The 22,321-nt window shown below is 40.5% G+C and overlaps 4 protein-coding genes across 6 annotated transcripts in view; 2 read left to right on the forward strand and 2 right to left on the reverse strand.

Moving 5' to 3' along the window:
* znf185 (zinc finger protein 185 with LIM domain) overlaps nucleotides 1–1,471 on the forward strand; it is a 14,993-nt gene extending 13,522 nt beyond the window's left edge. Inside the window, exons 33-34 of the mRNA XM_037780994.1 lie at nucleotides 159–264; nucleotides 907–1,471. Coding sequence (XP_037636922.1) covers nucleotides 159–264; nucleotides 907–1,008 — 208 coding nt within the window. The 3' untranslated portion in view covers nucleotides 1,009–1,471. The remainder of the gene's footprint in view (nucleotides 1–158; nucleotides 265–906) is intronic.
* On the reverse strand, nucleotides 1,312–20,085 carry fut11 (fucosyltransferase 11 (alpha (1,3) fucosyltransferase)). 2 transcript variants are annotated; one of them, XM_037780996.1, is made up of 6 exons: nucleotides 20,081–20,085; nucleotides 5,114–5,195; nucleotides 4,494–4,832; nucleotides 3,976–4,356; nucleotides 2,606–3,228; nucleotides 1,312–2,437 (listed from the first exon to the last, which is right to left on the reverse strand). In XM_037780996.1, exons 2-6 carry the CDS (start codon nucleotides 5,114–5,116, stop codon nucleotides 2,287–2,289), a joined length of 1,497 nt encoding a protein of 498 aa, XP_037636924.1. In that variant the 5' UTR covers nucleotides 5,117–5,195; nucleotides 20,081–20,085; the 3' UTR covers nucleotides 1,312–2,286. The 2 variants fall into 2 exon arrangements, with proteins under 2 accessions (XP_037636924.1, XP_037636925.1); XM_037780997.1 differs by lacking the exons at nucleotides 5,114–5,195; nucleotides 20,081–20,085 and adding an exon at nucleotides 6,878–7,029.
* Nucleotides 6,477–12,185, forward strand: rab9b (RAB9B, member RAS oncogene family). The gene is made up of 2 exons (XM_037781004.1): nucleotides 6,477–6,624; nucleotides 8,867–12,185. Exon 2 carries the CDS (start codon nucleotides 8,924–8,926, stop codon nucleotides 9,533–9,535), a length of 612 nt encoding a protein of 203 aa, XP_037636932.1. The 5' UTR covers nucleotides 6,477–6,624; nucleotides 8,867–8,923; the 3' UTR covers nucleotides 9,536–12,185.
* plp1a (proteolipid protein 1a) lies at nucleotides 12,539–21,476 on the reverse strand. 2 transcript variants are annotated; one of them, XM_037781002.1, is made up of 7 exons: nucleotides 21,335–21,476; nucleotides 17,582–17,768; nucleotides 17,277–17,433; nucleotides 16,756–16,924; nucleotides 15,210–15,283; nucleotides 15,041–15,106; nucleotides 12,539–13,103 (listed from the first exon to the last, which is right to left on the reverse strand). In XM_037781002.1, the coding sequence occupies exons 1-7, from the start codon at nucleotides 21,336–21,338 to the stop codon at nucleotides 12,939–12,941; spliced, it is 822 nt and encodes a 273-aa protein (XP_037636930.1). In that variant the 5' UTR covers nucleotides 21,339–21,476; the 3' UTR covers nucleotides 12,539–12,938. The 2 variants fall into 2 exon arrangements, with proteins under 2 accessions (XP_037636930.1, XP_037636931.1); XM_037781003.1 differs by lacking the exon at nucleotides 12,539–13,103 and adding an exon at nucleotides 13,266–14,628.
* Between the last annotated feature and the right edge of the window lie 845 nt (nucleotides 21,477–22,321).

Consider the following 22,321-nt stretch of genomic DNA (forward strand, 5'->3'; position numbering starts at 1 on the left):
GCTAAGTGGAGACATCAGAGGATTATTTACACTTATTAAGTTCCCTCGCACAGGACAGAAAGGGTCACAGGTTATTTCACCAGACAGAGCTGCAGTTGCACGATACCTGCCCGAGTCAGTGGCTAAACTAACTTGTCTCAATCGCTGTGTCTCACCAGCGGCCAGCTGTCATCCTCCTGCAACTTCTGCGGAGAGCCAGTGGGCAATGATGCCAAGATCACCATCGAGCACCTCAATATCAACTGCCACCCCGACTGCTTCAAGGTACTTCATCTGTCTACTCCGATACATTTCAGCTCAGGATGCAATTTGGTATTTATTGGACTATAAAAAAGTCCTTGAAGGGACTGACCTGGAGGAAGTGAGCTCCTAAAAAAATTGTTTGACATTTGGTAAATGGGTTTATTTGCTTTTTATAGAGAGTTAGATGAGGAGATTGATACCATTCTCACGTCTGACCGGTAAATATAACATGACAGCCAGCAGCCAGTTACAGCTTAGCTCAGCGTGAACACTGGAAATGACCAATGTTCAAGAATCCGCCTACCAACAGCTCTAATGCTTAATAAAAGCTTTATTATAACAGACATGAGGGTGGTATCAGTCTTCTTATCAAACTCTTGGCAAAACAGAAAATAAGTGCATTTCACAAATTGTCAAACTACTCCTTTATTATTTATAATAACTCAAATTTGTTCCTTAATAGTTTTCTCTACAAGTCTTCAAATACAAATTATATTTAGCTACATATTGCCAGTATATGAATTGAAAGTTAATTGTGTTTTCAAAGCTGCAGCAGTTTTGTATATTATGTATTAGGGAGCAGTAAATTAGCATTTCAAGGATAAAAACACTGCATTTTCTCATAATTACATTTTCTAAAAAAACCCTCTCCCAATGTTTCAGTGCGGTGTGTGTAGCAAGCCGATGGGAGACCTCCTTGACAGCATGTTCCTACACGATGGGAAAGTCCACTGCGAGAACTGCTACAGCAATACCTTGGACTGATTATCCTCAGCAGCCTCTTATCCTCGTCCCCTTCCCTTCATGTTCATTTGCATATAAAGTGAGTGAGAACTGGTCTTTCACATAGTTTGAACTGTGTTCGGTTTGAACTCAGGAATGATGTGGTTTAAGGGTGATCAAAAAGGTCGCTATACAGAACAATATGACTATTTAATGTTGATTCTTTCTAATTTCTCGAACATGTTATACAAGCTTGTGTTGTTTTATTTTCCTGGTGGTGAAAGCTGTATCTGCCTCAGTAAACTATGAAGGATGCGTGTTATGAACAGACTTAATACTGGCAAGTGGGGTGCAACATTATAATTTAGCAACAGTCGTTATACAAGATACTTTATTACAAAATGTTTACTTCTTTTGCTCTTGTTACAAAATAGTGTGTTCACATGTATGATGCTTTGTTAAAAAAATAAAATGATTTATATAATCCTGTTATAAATATGTGATGCAAAGACAGCGTCAGACAGTCATGTTACATGTTTAAGAAAAGGATGATTAAAAACTATTGCACATAAACATCTCATCTTAGCGTCATGTAACAGAAAACGGTTCGGGCAATATTATAAAGTATCTGCCGCAGTAATTCATTAAATGGCTGCTCCTGAGGACTACTAACTTTGCAAAAATGCAGTGGTGATTTCCCACAGGGGAGTTGTGCTTAACTTTACATTTGCCTTTCTCAAAGCCTTAGTAAAATAATATTTTTTTCCTTGCATAGTCACTTAAAATAGCCGTGTACATAAATGTGGCTTCAGCTAATAACCATCAGCTACCTGCTGAGTAACTGTAAAGAAGCTTATGCACTCCGCTGGCTACTGTCTTGATGGTCTTCACACACAGTTAGGCAGAGCTCCCTTGGCTCTGCCCCGGTCCAATGAAAACCCGCCTCCCATGAGGATGTGCCTCCGCGGAACAACTGCACCGCATGCAGTTAATGTTAACAATGCAAAGCGGAGTGAGGGCAATGATGGCACCTCAGTTATAGCAATAAAACAACTTGAAAATGTTAGCGTATAGAACATTATTTTCCCATTACTTAACTTGAGATAAAGGACAAACGTATCATGTCAGCTGAATACAATATCAAAATCTATTATAGTAGGACCAAATTGCTCATAAGGGTAAAGGAGTTTTGGCTCAGGTGCAAAAGGTATTAGTAATTTCTGCTCCATTCCCTCGTTTAAACAGAGGGGATGCATAATATAGGACACCTCTGTAATCCTGGACGTGATCCAGCATGCTCTGTTTGTTTCAAGGCCTGTGTCAGTGTTTTCCTCTGGCTCTGCTCACAGCAATGTTTTGGATGTGCTTCCACAGCAGCAAAGGGTCTGACTCGTTATGTCTTATCAGAGACTCCAGCCCCTCTGCTTGGTCCAGGCTCTGCCAGTAATCCTGGGGCCAGATATGCAACCATCTGCAGACAGATACACGAACAGATTAGGCTCATCACAGAGGATGTTTTAATTAGACCATTAAAATAGACTGACGTCTCTCCCCTTGGGACATTGTTATTCACATTAAAAGCACAGAAAGTAGAAAGGGTTTCACACCTGGCATGGTGAATAATTTAAGACAAACTCACCCATCATCTGCAGGCACATCTTGGACATGTCCGTACCCCGGGCTGGGCAGGGGGCACCCCATGTGAGAGTTGTTGGCCATTTTAGGCTGAGGAGGCCGGTTCCTCTCAGGGGCTTTCCTATATGCTCGTTCTGCTGCCAGTCGGTCATTCTCCCGGTCGCACACGTAACACTCAAATCCATTCAGGTAGTTGGGTTTGCTCATGTCATTAACCCCCCACTCGCGGGTCTCCAGAGCCTCCAGCAAACGAGTGTTAGTGATGCGTCTGGGGCTCTTGAACTCTAAATATTTAGCATATTCGTCGTCGTTCGCATCGAGACGTTTGAGGAATTCACCGAGAGCTTCCGGTGAGGGGAAGTTGTCTATGATGATTGCGGAGTGGTCGTTAGGCATCCAGTCCGCCACCACGGAGGAGCCTCGATACACGGGCACGCAGCCCTGATGGAGAGGCCGCCACAGCTTCTCCGTCATATAATCCGGACACAGGCCGTTCTCCAGCGCCAGGTGGAACTTGTAGCGAGCAACAAAATTCATAAAGCTGGCTTCTTCGCCGGTGGCTGTCGACGTGTCTATTAGATGTTCAGGTAGAGGTTTGTTGTTCAAGCATTTCCCGTAAGAATCCACCTACGGAGAGAAGAATGAGTGAGAATTAGATAGATGGGGGCACACTCAGAAAACATTTGGAGATTATTAATGCGATACTGGCTCACTTTTAATGGTCTACATTTTTTAATAAATCTATTTGAATTCTAACATTTTATTCCCTGATGGGGATTCACAAACATCACGCTGAAGTCTAGGTTTACAAAGCATTTACAGAGGTGGTAATGCGGTTGCATCTGTGAGGAATGTTGACCGTCTGACCTGTCTGCACAAGTATGTGCAAGTGGAAACAAGAAAGACTCTGAGCTACAGGTTTCTGGTATGGTTCAAAATTGAGACTACTGAAAATGGTATTCAACACCAAGCAGGAATGAGTCCTGACATTTGTGCAAAACAAGACAATTAAAAAAAAAAGAGGATTCTATTTGAGAACAAATGTTGGAGGATGAGAGCAAAATAAATAATACATCAACAAACAACACTTTAGTACATTTAAAAAAAAAAACAAAAAAAAAAATAACTGGCACTTTAGACCAAAGAGATGTGCCTAACAACATCCGCAAAGCTTCTGTTTATTTTAAATACAGCAATGCAACAGCATGTGGATTGTGGAACTTTATTCCTCCTCAGTTATAATAATTGGAAAATTGCAGCTCACTATGATACATCTTAGTGAGCTGCATCAAGATACATCTTCTATATAAGGAGTCTTAATAAACCAGTTAGTAAACTAGAAACAGCTACACACATCTAGCATGCATAACATACCTGAATATACTTCATGAGCTCCTGGACATATCTGTTTCTGTCTGACGGCACGTCGCAGTGAGACTGCATGTAGAGCACAGGAGCCAGGCCCTCCTTCCTCAGTCGGTTCTTCTCCTCCAGGGACACGGCCACAGGCTCCAGCAAGTAATCCAGAGACGGCAACCACTGCAGGGTCAGAGGATAGTCTGACTCCCTGCGAAACGTGGCCGTGTAGTTGAACAGCCTGATTCCCGGGCCATGGGACAGGACGTAGTTATTCATGGGTGACTCTTCGTGGAACAGTGCCCAGGTCTGGTGGCGGAGTCGAGGGAGCGGTGCCTCATATGCCCGGAAGTCTGTTCCATAAAAGATGATGGATGCTGTCCGTTTGTACAGCTGGACCTTTTCAAGATCAAACTCAACATTACTGGCAGTCAGAACAACTTCAGATGATGATGATGATGATGATGATTGTTAATGTGAGCATGCATCTTCTCTCTGGGAGTTTCACTAAAAGGCTTTATGAGGTTATGTGGTACCTTGCGGTTGCTTGTGACAAGACAGGAGGATGTGGCACAGTCGATGCGCTCGGTGTCACCGGGGAAATGTGGGAACAGTCCTCCACTCCACCAGAGGAGAATGGGCAGCTCCTTGTTGCTGCGGCGGTCAGCGTTGCCAGGTCCTCTGTATGAACTGATGGAGGCAAACTCCATCTCTGACAGAGCACTCTGGGGCTGAAAGGCTCCTCGGTCCACTGCATCCAAGGCCTCCAGGGGAAGTTGGTCGTCTGGAAAGGAGGCGAAGGAGACCCAGACCCAGCAGAGGACACCAAACAGCCCCAGACAAGCACAGGGCACCAGCCTGCCCCTACCTGCCATCTGCAAGGTTGGAGAAGAACAGAAAACACATGTCAGACACTTGCACAACTCAAGATACAAGTAGGTCACCATGCAACAGAACAAATCACTTTCTTATAATAGGAGTGATTTCTAAGTATCATAAATAAACTCTTGTGCTCATAACCCCCAAATTAAAGTGTTTTTGGATGCAGTTATTTCTCCTGGCAGCTAATAACTGAGTTGAACAAACATTAGCAACATTGTGTCAGTGGTTTTCTGAGCATGCACCAATATATAGAAACATGTACACAGTTTCCTACCATCACCACAGCAGCAAACACATGAAGGGGAGGTGTTCTTGATTCTTCAAACCAAAAGTAAAGAGCTATTCTCCTGTATAAACTAGTTTAAGAGGAGCTGTGATGAAGTGCAGCTGAACGGTACAGTGAGAATAATAACAGCCGGATTCTTCTTCTTCTCTGGTCGCAAACTAACAGCAGCTGCACACCTGCCACCTACAGCTCCGGAGCGCGTGTTGCTCTATTAAATGACTGCTGGGACCACTGCAACATACATTATTTGTTCACTGTTCAGTTTCGACAAATATAAATAATAATATAATAATATATTAATATTATAAATATAATAATATAATAATATATTAATTATATTAATAATAATTAATATATTAATATTATAATAATATAAAATAGTCCTTTATTAGTCCCACAGCGGGGGAAATTTGCAGAAAAAAATAATTCATACAGAAACTAAAAATAGAAAAAATAAAATCTTATGTCAAAACAGCTTTGAAATATAGTTTCCTATACCAATACAAAACAGTCTTTTACATTTATCATCATTTACATCCGCAGAAGTAAAGTAAAAAGTTCATTCATTCTCACTGTGCAATATCATTTTCCACTTGTGCAATTTTGTTAATAGTCTGTTTATTCTCAATACTGTATGTACTGCTCATATTTGTATACTTCCTTTGATTTAAATGGTTCATATTTTGTTACACATTGTTAAGCTCTTTTTTACTGTGTTAGCTGATGCATCTTGTTTTTTGCACTATCCCCTTTGCTGCTGTACATTGCACATTTCCCCACTGCGGGACTAATGAAGGAATATCTTATTTTATCTTATTTTATAATCTTAATCTGCAATGGGACTATTACTAACAGCTGTCACATAAATATAATGGAGCAAAAATTGCAATATTTCCGTCTGAAATGTAGTGTAGTAGAAGTACAAAGTAGCACAGAATAGAAAAATACCCAGGTGAAGTACTTTTACCTCAAAATGTTCTTAAATACATACAGTAATACTGTACTACTGGAGTTACCCTGCACTATATTTAATTTTTAACAGTCTCTTCTGCACTATAGTCACTTTTTTAATAGTCCTATATCACAGCTGTTACCCTGCACTATATTCAGTTTTAACAGTTTTCTTCATCTTGTATTTTTATATCTGGTATATTTTTTTGTACTTTGCACTACTAACTTTTTTACTGCCTTTTTACTAACATGTTTTGCACTATAGAACTGTGATGCTGGAAACTTGAATTTCCCTCGGGATCAATAAAGTTACCATCTATCTATCTATCTATCTATCTATCTATCTATCTAACTATCTATCTATCTATCTATCTATTTAATATTTGTTGTCATCATTTTTAAGAAGTGAACTCTGCGGGCTTTAGGACCATGTTGAGGACCTCGGTTTGTCTGGGCGGTGTTCACGTCACGACACTCAGCCTCATCAGTCAGATGTAGATGTAGAGGAGGAGGTGCAGACCAGCTATATATACACTATTAGCAGCAGGGTGAGTGAAAATACATGCTTTTATATTTATATTAGATGCATATAATTGTAGATATATCACCTCACTGCGACATGTGTTCTTTAGTTGCTTTTAAACACAGTCTTGAGGCTAATAGGTTAGCATGACCAGGACAGCATGTCAACAAGCCGCTAGCCGGCTAGCGGGTCAGCTGGTCCATTGGCTGGCTGGGAGGCTCTGCTAAGCTACACACTGTTATTGTCTGCTGCATTGTAGTTTTTAAAAGCCCTTTTACCTGTTTCGGTTCCGAGTTAACTTCTGCTCTGAAACACTTCGTGAACAGTAACGCAGAGACCCTCCTGGAGGCTGTTTATCCAGAGTTATAGCCTCCAGGCTCAGTTTACAACAAGCTGGTACATGTTGGGGGTCTGCGCATGCGCACTGGATGATGTCTCCAGAGTCATCAGCCTGATGAGCTCCTGTTGTTGTTGTTGTGGCAACACTTCATCTGTTTTATATGTCACAAAATGACAATAACCTGATATTTTCAGGTGGAATTTAATTCATTCATTCATTCTCACTGTGCAATATCATTTTCCACTTGTGCAATTTTGTTAATAGTCTGTTTATTGTCAATACATGTATATACTGCTCCTATTTTTATACTTCCTTCTATTTAAATGTGTTTTTACTGTGTTAGCTGATGCATCTTGTTTTTTGCACTATCCCCTTTGCTGCTGTACACTGCAAATTTCCCCACTGCGGGACTAATAAAGGAAGATCTTATCTTATCTTACTCCTACAGTTGCCTTAAATTCTGTAGGATAATGTTATCATATGCAATGGCTGGCAAGCATAGTACATGTGTAGGTTATCATGAGTCAGTATTACTGTGTCATGTAGTCAGGGAATGAAATTATCATCTGCCACCTGCCAAATACAGGGTAAATGTTGGCTGTGGCAGGTAAAACTTTCAGGTCACCTGCCACCATGAGTGTGATTTAACTATCCTTTAGTACAGATACACTCAATTATTCCACAAGGCATGCTGCTGCTGCAGGTTGTTTTACTTTACCAAGATCCAAAACCAAATCAGGTCAAAGTACAGCAACATACAGAGCAATGAAAGAATGGAATTCACTCCCAAATCAATATTACACAACAAAATACCATATATGGTTTTAAAAAAACACTAAACGAGCATTACTTAAGAAGAAACTTTAGTAATTAATAAGTATTCTTGGGTGTGTTAAGGGTATTAAGGGCATTCCATGTTAAATTATGATATTTATCTGTTAGATCATGATAGATTCTTTGTGTTTTTGTCATTTAAACTGTGTCAGTTGTTATTTTTATTTACAGTTGACGTTCATTACAATGTGTTATGTTAGTGTATGATGAGTAGTGTGAATGTTTATTTTTGTATTGTCACCATGTAAACTATGTGGACCCCAGAAAGAATAGCTGCTGCTATGCAAAAGCTAATGGGGATCTAAATAAACAAACAAACAAACCATGGCAGATAGGTTTTCCTTTTATTAAAGGCAGGGTTGACGATATTATCCAGTATACAATATTTGTTATATTGGTTGAAATGGTCTTTACACCCCGACAGCGATCCATTACTGATGAGCTCATCAACATGGTTGACCCTATCTTTAAGAAATATTATTTTTAAAATAATAATAATAATTTCTAAATTAAATTTAGTCATGGATTAAGGTTACATGATATATTCCATAATTCTACGGTCTACAACTGACTCAGTGTTTACGATTATAAAGTGTTCTACCTAGATTTCAGAAGTGGCAGACAAAAAAAATGAGTGGCCGGTAGAAATGTTCAGTGACCTGCCACAGTGGCAATTAAGGAAACAACTTAATTTCAGACCCTGCTGGCAAGCATAGTACATTTGTAGGTTGTCACGAGTCAGTATTACTGTGTCATGTAGTAAACAACAGGGCTGTAGTCACGCAGCCCAGAGCTTCAACCAGAGACCTTTGGCAGACATCTCGGTCCTTCACCCTGTCAATGTGCACCTCAAACTAGTCAACCATTACACATATCTCTTTCTGTCAAGTTCATTAGAGGTTGAATACAAATGTTGCTAGAACAGCAGTCTTCTCCCCTAGTTATCTACATTGAATCGTCAGCGAAGTCTAGCCCACAGACTGCTTTGGGGTGTTGAATGTTTCTTGATAATTCAGTGGGTTTCATTTCCTATTTCCCTTATAGTGATTTGCGTTTCACTTTGATTGTGTATTATTTTACTTCCTCTTTTTAGGTTAAATCGACCCTGGTCTGCCACCTGGTGTGGAGGCCTTGCTGGGTGGGAGGAAACATGATGAGCGGGAAGAGCCTGCTCCTGAAGGTGATCCTGCTGGGGGACGGTGGAGTGGGCAAGTCCTCCCTGATGAACCGCTATGTCACAGACCGTTTTGACTCCCAGTCCTTTCACACAATCGGCGTGGAGTTCCTAAACCGGGACCTGGAGGTGGACGGGCGTTTGGTCACTCTTCAGATCTGGGACACAGCAGGCCAGGAGCGCTTTAAGTCCCTGCGCACGCCCTTCTACCGAGGAGCCGACTGCTGCCTGCTCACATTTGCCGTGAACGACCTGCAGAGCTTCCAAAACCTCGGCTGCTGGAAGAAGGAGTTCATGTACTACTCGGATGTTAAAGACCCTGAGCGGTTCCCTTTTGTGGTGCTAGGCAATAAGGTAGACATGGAGCAGAGGGAGGTTGGCGAGGACGAAGCACGGGCCTGGTGTGAAGAGAGCGGCTGCTGCCCTTACTTTGAGACCAGTGCTAAGGATGACACTAATGTCACAGCTGCATTCGAGGCAGCTGTCAGGGAGGTCCTGGCAGCTGAGGACCAGATTGACCATGCACTACTGAGTAGTACTATCGATCTCCATGGCAACCGCAAAACCTCTCGCGGGTCTTGCTGCTGATTGGTCAGGTGTGAATCCACCTTGTCTTAATCTCTCTGGCTGAACCTCGCCCATGGCAGTTCTGAGAGCCAGTCAGATATTGATAATGGTACACATACTGTAGGTACAAGGTACTGAGTACAGTATCCCCTGAAGATAATGTGGATAAGATACAGCTGCTCTGAGGAGGGCCGTGTCAAGGATTCAGCTGGTGTCTAGATTGTTGAATTATTGCTCTAACCTGAGGTACAGGCACACTGTAACAGGCACACTCATCCTTTGTACTCTGTCTGCTTTCAGTAGTCTTGCACAAAAAACATTTCCACCCAGTCTCAGCTTTGTCTGCAGGAGTTGTATCAAATAATGCTTTCAGAGCACTTATTTTAATTTAAATGGTATTGATTAAAATGTTAGAGAGAATATAACAGTCCTCTCTTGAAGAGCACACTCTACCTTTGGCACAGCGACATACAGTCGGTCTTGTAACTGCTCAACAGTACGTCTATGAGCTGATTTTTCCTGGGTTTTAGAGGGACTTTGAATACAACACCACATTTTCTTGTAATTAGATCTTTCAGCAGAAAGAGAGTTAATGTATTTTCTGCACACAGAAAGTGTCTTTCACTGACAGTGTTCCCAATCCAGGCAGATATTATGCATGAGAACCATCAACACCATCAGTATGATTACCAATATGATTTGAGGTACGGGGAGCTTAAATGATTGCTGCTCTCAAAACCAGGATGACCTTGTTTGTTGTCAATGAGAAGGGAACTGTAAGCTTTAATTTTGAAGCTCTGATTGTAAGCATTAGGTACGAGCTATTGTGGCGCCCTCATCTATTTGTCTGTTATATGTATTCCCATTGCACTAGTGTGTAGCTGGAGGTGTCAGGTGTGGAGGTGTCAGGTGTACGAGTTAGGTGTTATCAGATTATTTCCCATGATTTATGTACATGGGCCTGTTTACTAAGTACGGCTCAGTGTTTCTGGAAGTTCAAAAATAATACTGCTTTTGCTGCTGTTGTTGATAGACTGCTGTTTATTTTTCTGTGAAGCACACCTCCGTCCTCCGACCGACGTGTTATTTACTTTTACAGATGTGTGATATTCTGTTTGATCAAGGGCTGATTTAAGTCTGTTTTCCTGATTTATAGAGGAGGTTATAATTCTCATAATTAACAATAATTTTCAAAAAAATGTTTTGGCATGCTTGTAATCCTGCGACTGCCTCGGTGATTGTCCTTTAGCTTTGCTATTCTGAAGGTCTCCTGTGCTTTCTGATACATTAACATACACCTTGTGCTGTCTGTCTGGTCATTTAAGGTCTCAGCTGAATGTGAAATAGCCTGAGCACAAGGATAAGGCCATTACTACTAATGTGTGCATTGTGCATCTCCCGTCCATTCATGCAGTATTGAGTGAAACATACAACTGAGTATTCTGGCAACTTAACGTTTACTTTTTTTCAGCTTGGTGGTACTTTACTTCTTACATTTACATACAGGCTTCCTTTGGTTTCACTGCTGTCAGCCAGAGGGTATTGTTTTCTGTCTGTATGGTTAGAACAAATAATTTGCTGATGTTCAATGCGTCAAACTAACATGGTCTAAAATCATTCTCATCAGTATTTTGATTGCTGCTGAAATAGTATTTTATATTGCGTCTACTCAAACAACCAAACTTGTTGCAAAAATAAGATCAAATGTTTTCGTCTTCTGAATGCACAAAGTCACCACGGCTCTTATTATAGTGCATGTCCTCATGTGTTTTTTTCTGTTTTGTTGGAGGTCTTATGCAGCCTGAGATTTGCCTTTTAGATCAAAGATTGCATCACATTTCAATGTGTGTGTGTGCACTAATGGTGAACATTACAAGAGCTTCACTGTGAAAGTGAACCGAATCCAATCAGGTACAGTCATATTTACTTATTACATGGATCTTTGGTTTAATGTAGGCTTATAATACATAGCTTGTTCATGTGGGTGTGTTGAGTATTACTAGCACTCACAGCAGTATGAGAGGAGCTTCATTAACTGTGAACTGAGTAGGGCATTTTAACTAAATCAAGCTGGTAGCCTACATTAATTCAAAGCAAAAAATGAGGGCTGTTAATTTATCATTTGTCAGTGTTAATGTGTTATGGATTAAACTGAATACTTTGTCTCCTTACTGTATCATTTCTGTTTTTATCCTATCCAGATAATGTAGCCTATCACAATGTTTACCTGAGAATCAGTCGGTACTTATAAACTTGTAGCATAACCATACAGTATGTTGCTCTCATGATGCTGTCTTACATCACTGCAAACCTGTCTTATGTCAGTTTTTTTTTTATGTTGCTGAAATATTTATGACTGTAAAAACTAATTTCTTTGGGCTGTCCATATTAATGGCTTTATGTAAATCGCAAAGGGCATTCATTTTATAATAATGTACAAAATGACACTGAACGTCTGTCTCACCCTCAGTGCTCAACCCCATGAGTGTGATTTAATCTGTGTGAAAGTTAAGACTGTTCATCTTGATTATGTGTCTGATTTAATGGACAACTTCCCTTACTCCTCTTTTTTGCACTACGGAGGAAAGACTGGTTGTGCCAACATGCTGGCAAAGCGACAAATACTCCCCAGTGCTTGGCTACAAATAAAACATGCAACATACCAAATGGAGACGCTATCTTGTCTGTGAAATTCATGAAAGTATGTGCCTTTTTAAAAAATGACTTTAAAGTTTGAAAACAAAAGCTATTAAAAACTATTTTTAAAATTAAAATAGGTCGCTCAAATTAATCAGTATACCTCAGCTCTCCACCTTTCAGCAGTCATTTCACCATCTGGAAAAATCCCCGATATTTGTAGTAATAAGCAGCAGTGTTAAAACAAAATATTACTGTATTTCTCAGCAAGATCTCCAGTAAAACACAGGTCTTGAATTTTGATCTAAAAAAAATGCACCTTGTTGAATTTCATCACACAAGACCTTGAAGGCCACTGAATGACCAAGTATACGTTGGAACCCAAGAGACAGTGAACACTGTTTATTTCCTCTTCATTAAAAAGGATATCAAGCATGCACCGCATGCTGTAAAATTAGACCTAGACAGGAAAAAAACAAACCATTCTGCCTTTCAAACTAAATCTCTGACTTAAGGGAATATACAGAAAGTATAGATTCGATAGGTGAAATGCAGAACATTGTGGGAAATAAGCACAACATATTGAACGTTATGGATCCCACCTGCATTGTACAACTTTAGATATGAACACATAGCCTATATTTTAATGAAAACATCAAAATAATGAAGGGAATCAATTTAACAAATACTATCTAGTTGTACACTTCACAAAACAGTATCATTTTGATGACCAGCTCAATTGTGATGGACATCGTGAAAAGCTTGTGCAGCCGAACCAGAGGCGCTGTCAGCAGATGTCCGATGTGTTTTCAGGGTAGGGAGAGCACAGCGTCCCCCCTCTGTCCCTCTGCAACCTCCCATACAGGTCATAGCCTTTCCTCTCCTCTTTCTCCCTGTGCCTCAGCTTCCTGTGGTACACCTGGTTCACAGCCAAGTGCAGGGAACAGTGCACCTGTGGACACCAGAGGAGAGAATACAAAACACCTTACAAAATACCTTGGCCCCTAGATATGGCAGAAAGCCAAGGATAGAGCGCCAGTTAACCACTGTGACACCACACACCAGACACCGCACTTTCACACAGACTACAAAACAAAAATGTTTTCAGAGGCGCTCTGCACAAATACTTCAAAGAATATTCTTTTTATTATCAAATTTTACCAACACAAAAAAAATAATCATCAAACAGCCAGCTGCCATTTGACAAATCCACCACTCACAGCTGGGTAAAGCTCATACAACAAGTGGAATAATCTACTTATTAAGCAGCAAAAGGTTTTGTTAGTAATACCCAAAGTGTAAAAGTAGTAGTTAATTCAGCTACAGTAAGTAAAAAGATGTTATACAATAACTACAACAAAATTCCTAAAAAGAATTAGAGACAAAACAAAGCTGTCCTATCTCTATAAAAGTACCTCAGTCATGCATTAACAGCAGGGGGGAGTCACACCTCAACAATGTGTTTTAGGTCTAATAATATGAGGTCACTTGATAAGTTAGCACCTAGTGCTTTTGCCATCTCATAATTATGAGAAACAATTTCAGACCTTTCTAGATCAGAACTAAACAATATGTCCCTTTGTCAGAAAGAAACTATTCAAAATCATCTAAAATTCCTTCACTCTGAATCCATCACTTCAATTATTCGGAGGGCAGTGGGGGTCATGCAGCAGCATGTGGACGGTGTTGTGTGTGTGGTTGCTGTCCCAGAAGAGCTGCATTGATGCTTTAGAGGTCTAACCCCCTCTTTGTCTGGAGGACCCTCTCCCTTGACATGTAATCTAACCCCTGGCAGAGACTCGTAGCGCAGGTGGCCCCCACAACGGGCTCCTTATTGGCTAGCTTTTAAAAACAGGCGTGACTCCATTGTTGAGGTCTTTTCTCCAGCCCGTGAGAAAAGTCCTGAGGTCAGCGTGAGACTGCAAATGCGTGCTTGTCTGCCACCATGGCAACCAGATGTGAAGGATGGTAGTCATGGTAACCTATAATCTCTATTCTCTGCAACAGCTGCATTCTAGCAGCACATGTGTCACAAATTGGTGGTTATTTATTAATTTATTAGTGGTGTGTTATTTGTATTTTGAGTGCAACAGGAAGCAGAAATTAATTTTAGTCACTAACCTCAGCAAGCAACAAGAGCAATAATTTACAAATATTTTGGTGACATGGCATAGGAAATATTGAAATAAGACTTACTGCATTGTAAAAGCAGCAGACAAACCTCACACATAAAAAAAATAAGTCTTCCCAACAAGAAAAGTACGAATATAAAGACATCATTTTTAGGAGTCCGTGGCCACAGGTGGTTCAGTGCAGATGATGTTTGAAGGAGAGAATTGTTGCCGTCCCCGTGTTGGTGGTGAAGTAGTGATAGAGCAGACAGGAAGCTGGTGAGCCTAACACCGTGCACTTATGCCCTTTCTCCCCATATACCGAAGAACAGCAAAGTTATAGGTGGTCGACACAGTATAGGTCAGCTATGGAAGGACAAGCAGAGACAGGAAGTGTCAGAACACAAGTGAAGAGAAGAAAAATCCACAACATCCAGAAACTCAAGAAATAAGAAAAGAAATATGATTAAGTGCTAATGACATTAATTTGATAGCAGATACCACCCGTCTAACAGCTTCTGTAATGGAGCATGCGAGTATAATGGGTGCACCATTTGCCTGGCTGGAAAACCACCAGACATTACAGCACTATTATGATGTTTGTGTCAGCTGAGAAAGAGGAACAGAGAGCAATAGTACAGAAGTCATCAGTCATGGAGGCCTGAGATGCCTCGCCGCCTACACTTTGAGCGTCACTGAGTCACATGAGCCATAACACTATTGTACCCCACTGTGGAAGTGCAGCCAAATTGGCCCCGTCTGAAGCATAATCACTCACCAGAGCCAAGAGAGTGATGCCCGCACCGGCGAAGGCAGCAATGTAGAGGTCATAGGTCATTCGGTACTGACGGGGAGATAGGAGATTTGCATTAGTGGTGATGACGTGTGTCTTCATTTCATGTCAGGGAAATTGTAGAACATGACTGCAGAGCTTTAATCATTCATACCTCTCTGGTCTTGCAAACAGTGGACAGAGTCATACCACACGCTTTCCCTGGCACTGCATTCCACGGCAGGAGCCCTGTTGAAAATGAAATGTATCTATTCAATTCTATCTCTTAAGTACAGAGACAAATAAAGGAAGACGGCATTATTCTATATTTTTCTTATTGTCCACAAATCACATGAAAAGACCAAAACAACAACGTGTTCGTTCGCTTTCAATACTTTTTGACTTCCCTACTTTGTCTGTGGCACGTACTACTGAAGATGTACATTTTTGAAAACACGTCAGGATATATAGGTTCATTTAAAAAGGAAAAGAAAAAAAGTTAAATAATTTCCTTAAACAGTTGGGCACAGTAGTTTTTACCAAATGTTACAAAACATGGGTAGCCTAAATAGTGCATTTGTTGGGGACTATTTTCAGCTGCGGATTAATACACATTTGATGAGCTAATGAGTATTTATGCCATCAGGACTGTGTTTGTGGGATAGACTCAAAAAGTACAGTGCCCATGTAGATTGTAATGAAGGAACATGTCACCCAGTGCAACAGTGTGGCTCATTGTGTTCTAGGGATGGCAATGTTGGTCTGTCAGCAACTATTGGCTGGAAAAATTTTGTACATACATTAATGGTGCCCAGAAGATGAATCCTAATTAACTTTGGTGATCCCCTGATTTTTCCTCTAGCGCCACCACAAGATTAGCATTTTTGGATTTTGGTGAAATGTCTCGACTATTGGATGGATCGCCATGAAATTTGGACGATATTTTTGGCCATGTTTTTACCAGATACCTGCGAAACTAATCACATTCCCATCAGCCTGAGCTGTACTTTGTATTTAGCGCTAATTATTAGCAAATGTTAGCATGCTAACATACTAAATCAAGATGGTGAACATAATCATTTATACCTGCTAAACATTAGCATGTTAGCAATTGATACATTCCAAATTGCATACTTTTTCTTTTTACTTTTAGTACATACTACAGCTGTCTTTACAAAGTACGTACTGTTGCATGCAGTATGCATACAATTGTGACATAATAATTTGTCATAACATTGCACCTTTAACTTTGACCCTATTGCTCATATATCCGCTGTGCAGAGGATTGTGGGTCAGAATAGCCAGAAAAGCATGCTGGCTTGCACACTGCAAAATGCAACCTGATGAAGTAGGACATCCTGGTATTTTTGGTGTACTGCATTTGACATACTATGTGGGGCATACTAAATATTATGATAGTATGGGTATTGGTGTTATTGTCATTCTGAGTATGTTAGCATACTGACTTTAGTATTCAGCATCTGTGTCTAGCTGCTGCTTCAGAGCTACCGGGATGGTTGTAGACTCTTTGTCTTGTTAAAATTTGTCGGACAACAATGGAGGTCCATGTCACAGAGGAATATGCTTTGGCTGGACAGGCTGTTAGTAGGAACAATGCATTGTTGGTATTGGTCTTTTCGTGGGATTTGTTGATTCTAGTGTTGTCAGTATTAGTGTGAGAAGCCAGTCTCGAAGGTTGCTATTAAAAGCCGTCTTGTTACCGTATTGCCTTGCATCAACACAGAGCTGGTTGATACTCGCCGGGGTCTCAGTCAGAACATCAATAGTGTGGCAGGTGGCATCCATGTTGTAGAAGAAGTAGACGGGCAGGGCCGAGAAGGCAAACACCAACAGCCACAGCACAGCTAGTACGTATGTCATCACTATAAACTGTACGAGGAGGGAGCAGAATAAACATTAGGGCTGCATCATCATAATAAACTGGCGCACATAATCTAAGAGAGTGTTTTTATGAGCAGTGACTCACTTAGTGACCACATTTACTTTTTTTTTCTGATTAGCTGTACTTATTATCTCTCCGCTCTCCTCCTCTTCTTCCAACCACTCAGCTTTTTTTTTTTTTTCTCCCCCAACCGCTCAAACACACACTGTATGCTTATCTTTGCATGTCCCCAAAGGTTTTTAGCAGCCTTAAGATTTTCAGCTCAGCACCCACCAGGGAGTGATATGTGTATTAATCCCATCCAATCCCCTTTACTTGTCCCACTCTGGGCCCTCTCACCGAGGAGCTAAGGCAGCGGCCACACATGGTGCTCCTGAACTCTCCAAAGGTTTGCTTGGCAGCGCTCGTGGTGTAGAAGCCCTCAGCCAACAGCACGATGCAGTAGAGGAAGAAAAAGGAGGCCAAACCGTAGATGACATACTGGAAATATTGGATGCTGAGAAGAAGAAAAAGAAAACAGTCAAAATTCAGGGTTACAAAGAACCTAATCCTTTCTGAATAGGGACTACATCCCGGGAAATCCCATGACGAGGTTAAAAAGAGGTCTCTCTAATGATGGAAGTGCTTAAAAATTTACCACTCACATGTAGGCGAGGGTGATGTAGTCCTGAAGGTTACGAGCAAAGTAGTTCTCGATGAGTCTCTCTGTCTCTGTGAGTGCCTGGTGCCCGCAACCGCAGAAGAGGGCAATGCCAGAGAAACACAGCAGTGTGGCGACCAGGGAGCAGTAAGGCACTCCGCCCAAACAGCGCATACAGCAGTCATAGCAACCTGTTTAGTCAAGAGGCAGCAACCATGAAAGTCAGGCACATAATTCACTGATGCAATATGACAGACAGACTCAGTTTCAATGTAGAAATGATGCACAGAATGTAGCGTAGGTGCCTTCTTGTGAAGAAGGAATATCTTTTTCTTAACTCTTTCCACATAGTTAAGTTAATATGGACACTCAGTTAATTTACGCCATGCAGATGGCTTTTGTTGTATTTGCCCTGGTTTTGACAACCCCAACACAGTGAAGGAAAATGGAATTTTGTTTGTGCTGCTCGAAACTAGGGTTGCAATCAGTGGGCAACCTCCTATTCTGAAAAGTGAAGCCAATGCTGAAGTGCCTTAAACTTGCGTTCTTTCTAACAGCCAGCAGGGGGCGACTCCTCTGGTTGCAAAAAGAAGTCTGATTGTATAGAAGTCTATGAGAAAATGACGCTACTTCTCACTGGATTTATCACCTCAGTAAACATTATAAACATGAATTTATGGTCTCAATCGCTAGTTTCAAGTCTTCTTCAATACAGCATGATGTTCATTTAGTAAATTATGGTCCCATTTAGAGTCAAATAGACCATAAAGCAGGGGATGGTTTAGAGCATGATTGACAGGTCACTACCACGGAGTTGCTCAGTCTAGGAGTTGTTCCGTGTTTTCGTCCAACAACTTTAACCCTTTCACAGTGTGTTTTCAGTTCATGAAAGTTAATTATACCATTTCGGTTACGTAAAAATGTCTTTTTCAGCGTTCGGTTGTACTTAGCTCCACCCTCTCGTGTCACTTCTGGTTGCAAACAACCAAGATGGCAACGGCCTGAATGCCGAACTTGAGGCTTCCACAAACCAATAGATGACGTCACAATGACTACGTCCACTTCTTATATAGTCTATGGTTGCAACTGAATAATATTTTCTTTCTTGATTAATCTATTATTTATTTAGTCTAAAAAATTTAAAAAAAAAAGAAATAAAATTGTGATTAAATGTCTACCACAGTTTCTCAGAGCCCAAGTTGACGACTTCAAAAGTCTTGTTGTTTGACCAACGACCTAATACCCAAAGAGATACTTGATACTAAATGATATTAACTGATTATCAAAATTGTCAATCCACAAATTCTTCTGTTATACTGGATGATTCACAAAAAGCTGTCTCAACAGTTTCCATAGTGACTGTTTCTTTGGTAGAAAGTAGTTCCCATGAAGAAAAAACAGCACAATGAGTTGGATTATCTAGAGGATAATTTTTTAAATGGTGTGAACGCCACACGAAATTCCGTTGAATTGGGGTGAAGGCAGAAACCTTTGAGATGGATATCTTAAAAGCTGGGCACATAAAACCAAAACTATCTGCATACCTAGATAGCAGCTATTAGAGGTTAGCAAGATTTCATTTAAAATCTGAATTCATGTTACTGTGACTCCGTGGACCGAGCTGCAGCTGTTAACACTTTCCTTCTCTCCCTTATAGTCATGTGCTGTTTTGAATGGATGCCAAAGGGCCAAGGGCACGGCGATGTGTCTGCTCTGACCCCGGCTCGCACCCTGACTCCATTCACCACCCAGCATGGAGAGTGTGAGAAAAGGGGGGAGGACGGAGAGGAGAGACGAAGTGAAAGAGAGAGAGAGGCTGCTTTTGTGACTGCAGAGACAACAGTCTTTGTCCCACAGCATCATGGGGGTACAAGGGCCACCAATGTCAAGCAAACAAAGGCCAGAGGCACCTCAATGCTTGACACACACACACACGGACACACACGCACATGCACACACTCATAGACTTCCTTCTGGGGAGACACGGGAACAAGAAAGTGATAGTGGGGAGCTGTCTGTGCTGGAAGAGGATGGAAACAGCAAATCTATAAACAAACAATGCAACTGTGTGTATGTGTGCCATTACACGCTTGCATGCGTGCATCCACACAGACGCGCACAATGGAAGCAGACAGACTGTGGTTGGTACCATTACAGTAAACACAGATGGCAGGAGGGGCAAATAGATAGCTCTTTAATTGAACACTTCTACACGGCTGTGTGTGTGTTTGGGAATGAAAGACAGGCCAACTGTGATCACTGTCATTCAGATGGCATCACTTTAAAGCTGCACGAATTAAATCGATCTATTAAATTAATTAGCAACTATTTTGATAATCGGTTAATCGGTTTCAGTATTTTTTTTAAGAAAAAAAGTAAAAATTCTCTGATTCCAGCTTTTTAAATGTGACAGTAAACTGAATATCTTTGAGTTGTGGACAAAACAAGGGCTTTGAGAAAATAATTGACAGATTTATCGCAAATAAAAATCGTTAGTTGCAACTGAATTTTAAGAAAATATTTTCATTATTGATTATTCTATTATTTATTTAGTCTAAAAATGTCACAAATAGTGATTACATGTCTACCACAGCTTCTCAGAGCCCAAGTTGACATCCTCAAAAGTCTTGCTTTGTCCGACCAGCGGCCCAAAAATACCCCAAAATTCTCTGATTACAGCCTCTTAAATGTGAATATTTCCTACTTTCTTTACTCCTCTATGACAGTAAACTGAATATCTTTAAGTTGTGGACAAAACAAGACATTTGAGGATGTCATCTTGGACTTTGGAAAAACACTGATCAACTTTTTACACCATCTTATAGACCAAACAACTCATCGATTAATCGAGAATATAATTGACAGATTGATTAACAATGAAAATAATCATTAATTGAGATCACTTAAAGAGTGGAAGAGGGCGTTTTAAAAGATAAACTGTGATAAAATTAGCAAATAGCATACACATTTTTTTTCTGTATTGTTATATTAGGAAGGAAGCAAATAAAAGTAGTTCACAAAGACGATGGCTGTATTCGAAACCGCCTACTACATACTACTGAGGAATGCAGTATGCAGTATACATACTGCATACTGTGTTCCTCAGTAGTATGCAGTATGTGACCTTTAAAGTGATGTATTTTGCAGTATGCTAGACGAGGCTTTAGCCTTTAAACCAGCTCTTAAAGCACTGGGAAAAAAACAAACTCGTACCACTATTGCAATATTATTGAAAAATACAACTTAGATTTTGACTGTGGTGTAGATTTAGACTTGTAGTTTCCATGAGTAGGCCTACAGGTAGCCAACAGCATGCACACACAGTCTAACCAACATTAACCCACGTGCCTTCCGACACACCTTGTACCAATTAACTAATTAATGACATCACAAACAGCAGGAAGTCCTCTCTGAACCAAGACATGTCTCTGGATTGCGACTCAAAAAACAGGCCTCGTCCTAGTAGAAAATGCAAAGCAGGAGGCCAAGTTCAGCTCTTTAAAAATTGAGAAAGATTGCGACCGAAAGCAAAAGCGACAAGGCTCCTCTGAAAGTAGCCCTGCCATCTCAAGCATGAAATCAATCTCATAATATCAGCAGAGCATCAGCCTGGTGAGTAGCCGACCTCTAAACTGACACAATAATAACTTCTGATGCCCTTTCACAGTCCCATTCACATATCCACATGAAATGCATATTTGATAACGTGACGTATTCTATCAGCTAAAAGTCTAAGAAGAGGCTGGAGGTTTCTTACCCATGTCTGGAAGGATGCGTTCAGGGTCTTGTTGGTTACTGCTGCTGCTGCTGCTGCCTCCTGCTCTGCAGCTGGTCTGCTGATGATGAGATGCAGCAACTGGTCCTCAGCCCCCGTATATCAACCCTCAACTCGCTTTCTGTTTCCTCCAACAATGGACAGACAGACCCGCTGATGACTGCGAGTGCAATCTTAAAGAAACAATGTCGCTTTTCAATGAACTTCAAGGCTGAGAATAATGAGGAGGTCAAGGTCCTTATGCGTGCAGAAAGCTCCTTATAGTTCATTGTTGACGCACATTTGCACATATAGAGAGCAACTTGCAACTTCATATGCAAATACAGATGAGGGGTTTTTCCAATATTAAAAACACTTTTCTTAAAACCTGAGCCCCAAATATACAATTTATGGATTGAGAAGGGAAATGTACCACATGGAACAAATAACCTATTCCCTAAGACGCCAAAAAGACACACACTGTTAAGAATTTCCCAGTAAAATAACAGTAAAGAACTGTAGCAGCAGGGTTGCCTTTATGTTACTGTAAAATTAACATTATTATACTGTGGCTGAAATTTACAGCTTTGTACTGTTAATGAAAAATACAGTTTGAACTTTATTAATTTCACAGTATTTTACAGTTAATTTACTGTTTAAAGATACAATATATAGCTGTTTTTCCACCTTTCTTTTACATTATCTTACTGATTTGTTTTAATGCTCTATTTATTTTTTACATACATTTTAATAAACATTATTTTTTGCCTAGATGAATAGACTTAGCAGGTTACAGACATAGGAATAGTCACACTAAATACAATTAAAGGCACTTGTTAGGAAAAAGGCTATAATACACTTGTTGACACTTTTCCCCAAATGTCTGTCTATAGCTGGCTACATGCACAGAATGCAAAACCATAACAACATGTGAGTGAAGAACAATAAAGCTAATTCACTGATTTTACAATCATGTACAATGTACAAGCC

The sequence above is a fragment of the Sebastes umbrosus genome, chromosome 9, assembly GCF_015220745.1.
Source record: "Sebastes umbrosus isolate fSebUmb1 chromosome 9, fSebUmb1.pri, whole genome shotgun sequence".
Taxonomy (NCBI): domain Eukaryota; kingdom Metazoa; phylum Chordata; class Actinopteri; order Perciformes; family Sebastidae; genus Sebastes; species Sebastes umbrosus.

Bases quoted from the DNA above. Each gene is read 5' to 3' on its own strand.
- fut11 (XM_037780996.1), bottom strand. The intron at 3,229-3,975 runs GTATGTTATGCA...TTCTCTCCGTAG, and splicing joins AGCTCATGAAGTATATTCAG to GTGGATTCTTACGGGAAATG. The intron at 2,438-2,605 runs GTGAGTTTGTCT...ATCTGTCTGCAG, and splicing joins GATGTGCCTGCAGATGATGG to ATGGTTGCATATCTGGCCCC.
- rab9b (XM_037781004.1), top strand. From the start codon at position 8,924: ATGATGAGCGGGAAGAGCCTGCTCCTGAAGGTGATCCTGCTGGGGGAC.
- plp1a (XM_037781002.1), bottom strand. The intron at 15,107-15,209 runs GTATGAATGATT...TCTCCCCGTCAG, and splicing joins CTGTTTGCAAGACCAGAGAG to TACCGAATGACCTATGACCT. The intron at 13,104-15,040 runs GTGAGTGATTAT...TGGTGTCCACAG, and splicing joins GCATCACTCTCTTGGCTCTG to GTGCACTGTTCCCTGCACTT.